Here is a 2,837-nt window from a genome sequence, read left to right as displayed (position 1 = left end):
CTCCTACACATTTGCTTTATCATCATTATTATCCTCTTGCTGTGAGCACAGAAAAGAGACCAATATGACTAGATACAAATAAGCAAATCTACTCTCAACCTCCTGTCTACCCATCCTAAGGACACTCTGAATCCACACTCATCTGAATATCTGGTTTTGCTAAAGACCATTAAGATCTCTGTAAGGTCTAAACCCTGTTCTATGGCTCCAACCATCCAAGCCAGAGCTCTTTCTAACCTATGAGCCCTGAAGTAGTGGTGAAGAATGACAAGGCCCCCATGCAGAGAAAGAGCAATTTTATTTGGTAAATGTAACATATGCCTAGTGGGAAAGGAGGGGGAGTGGTTTCCTCAGCAAGAAGGCTGCTCTGGTTCCCAAACAGTGACCATGATATTGTCCAGAATGTGGGCAGCTTTCTGTGAGTCCTCAGGAGCTGGGCAGAGAGTGGACTGAGTGGCAAGAAACGCTTCTGTTGGGAGAAGACCACAATCAGAATGGAGACTTGAGGTCACTGACTCTTGTTGGTATTGGACCACCATCAAAACCACCTTTCAGAGGGAGGGGAGGAGGCTGAAACCCTGGGGCTAGGGGTCTCGTCTCAGCCACTAGGGGAGCCCAGGCCTGGGGTCAGGGGGTTCATTTTGTGTACATTCGAGTGTGTGTCTGTGTATCCATGGGCAATTGTGTGAGTTTGCAAACGTGTGAGCATGTGTGAATGTGCTGGTGTGAGAGTGTGTGCCTCTGTATGTATTGGACATTTGTGTGAGTATGTGTGTGTTCATGACCATGTGTTTCTATTTGGGACTATGTTGTGGTGCCACCTGTGTATCCCCACATCTGTCAGCATTTCTGTGGACATCTCTGTGCACATCTGTTGTTTGTCTATGTCTTTGGATATCACTGTCCCAAGCCCCCTGCTGTCCCCAGGAGAGGAGCAGCAGCCCCTAAGTCCTGGGGAGTGGGGGGCAACACTTACCAGCTCAGCAGAGGATGGGTCCTTTCCTGGAAGGCTTAGATCTTGATTACAAAATGCAGTCCCTGGATAAGTTGGTCTGGAAAGTGAAAAAAATAACCACTACAGACTTGAGTGATGGTTTCAGTGTGACAGAGTCTGGGGATATTCCACATTCCCCTCAGGGCCAGGAGATCTGACCAAGCTCAGGCAGGGAGGGCTTGGTGGGGGTAGTGCCTCCTTCTAAAACCAGCCCAGCTGTTCTTTGTGTCAGGGGGATTCGGGGCGGGGGTGGGGGGAGAGACAGGGTCTATACCTCAACATTATCTGGATAATTTAAAGCAAAAAGAAACTCAAAATGGGGAGAGGTGAGGCTGCAGGGTCAGCATGCAGAGACAAAGGTCCTTGGGGGCAACCACTGCTCCTGCAGGGTGGGAGAGAGGTTTTGGAAGCAGGTACTTACCGATAATTCCCTGCACCAGGGTGACATCCAACTGGCTGAGAAGTGCATTGACTAGAGGGCATACCTGATGCAGGGGCAGAGAGGGGAGTTAGGCAAAGCGGGATCTGTAGGAAGACCCTGGGAGCAGCCTCATTCCAGGATGGATTCACTTTTCTGTGTCTGAGAGTGTTTGATTCTAAGAAATTCTACAGGCGAATGCTCACACATCCACAATGAGCAGAAAGAGAAGCTAAAGGCATGTGTGTGTGGTGCCCAATCACACAGCAAGCCAGTATTCATTCTGTGACATGGCACCTGTTTCTAAATAGAGTGGACTGCTTTGGGAGGGGTGAATTTCTGGTAAAGGAGGCACCCAAGCATAGGCTGGAAGAATGCTTGTCTGTAGCCATAGTGGGGGTGAACCGGAAACTTCTCTGAGCAGGGCCATTTCAGCTGGCTTACCTGTTTCTGCACCAGCTCAGGAAGGACTTTATTTAAGATTTCGGTGAGGTCGTCAACAAGCATTCGAATAAGAAAGCCATATCTGAAAGAAAAAAGCCATAGGGAAGTACAGAGGTCTGGAGTTGGTATGGAGAAGACTTTAGAGGGGCCACTGGGCCCATCACAGTCTCAGCACTAAGTAGCTGAAGCTGGGCCTTGTCTATCCACACTCACAAGCAGGCAAATACCAAGGGGCCTATCCAAAGGGAGTGACACCCTACATAGCAGTGCTTACAGTAGGTACATATAGAATAGACATACGGTTTATTCAATGAGACTTTGTAGACTCCATAAATGGATGAACATTTAGTGTGTAGTTGCCATGAGGATTCAATGAGATGATACATATGGAGCACAATTTATGTGTTCAGTAAATGTTAGCCATGATGGGGACAACTTCTGTATATTATGCCTGACTTCATCTCCCTTGGGACAGTTAACTGAAATAAGTAACCTAGGTAGGCTGCATAGCTATTTTATCCCCTACTGGGACAAAGCCCAACCACACCTATTATCTAGGTGGATTCAATCAATAACCCCAATGTAATTCTATACTATAGTTATCTGAGTAAGCTGAGACTCAAGTTGGGAAAGTACTGGTCCAAATTCACACAGGGAGCTCTCGACCTCTCCCTATGCCACTCTGGTAGATGGGACTTGAACTCAGATTTTTTGTTGCATAATCCAGCATAAAATTGGTCAGCCCAGCTTAAGAAGGGATAATTGACTATTTACCCATCCAGTTACCTATCCTTCTATCTATCCATCCATCTATCCATCCATCCATCCATCCATCCATCCATCCATCCATCCACTCACCCATCCACCCACCAATCCATCTTCCCTCCTTCCTATCCATCTTCCCACCCTTCCACCTTCCCACCCTTCCATCTTCCCACCCTTCAATCTTCCAGCTCATCCATTCTCTGATTGTTTCATCTT

The 2,837-nt window shown here is 47.4% G+C and overlaps 1 protein-coding gene across 1 annotated transcript in view; it reads right to left on the bottom strand.

Moving 5' to 3' along the window:
* Positions 1 to 1,011: 1,011 nt before the first annotated feature.
* Positions 1,012 to 2,837, bottom strand: part of BPIFA1 (BPI fold containing family A member 1) — a 3,984-nt gene continuing 2,158 nt past the window's right edge. The window contains exons 5-7 of the mRNA XM_039863684.1: positions 1,857 to 1,938; positions 1,416 to 1,479; positions 1,012 to 1,052 (exon numbers count right to left, since the gene is read on the bottom strand). Of these exons, the coding sequence (XP_039719618.1) occupies positions 1,012 to 1,052; positions 1,416 to 1,479; positions 1,857 to 1,938 (187 nt within the window). The remainder of the gene's footprint in view (positions 1,053 to 1,415; positions 1,480 to 1,856; positions 1,939 to 2,837) is intronic.

Source organism: Pteropus medius, unplaced genomic scaffold (assembly GCF_902729225.1).
Source record: "Pteropus medius unplaced genomic scaffold, Ma_sr-lr_union100, whole genome shotgun sequence".
Lineage (NCBI taxonomy): Eukaryota > Metazoa > Chordata > Mammalia > Chiroptera > Pteropodidae > Pteropus > Pteropus medius.
The sequence above is the reverse complement of the archived record's forward strand: the minus strand, read 5'-3'. Positions and strand labels throughout refer to the sequence as shown.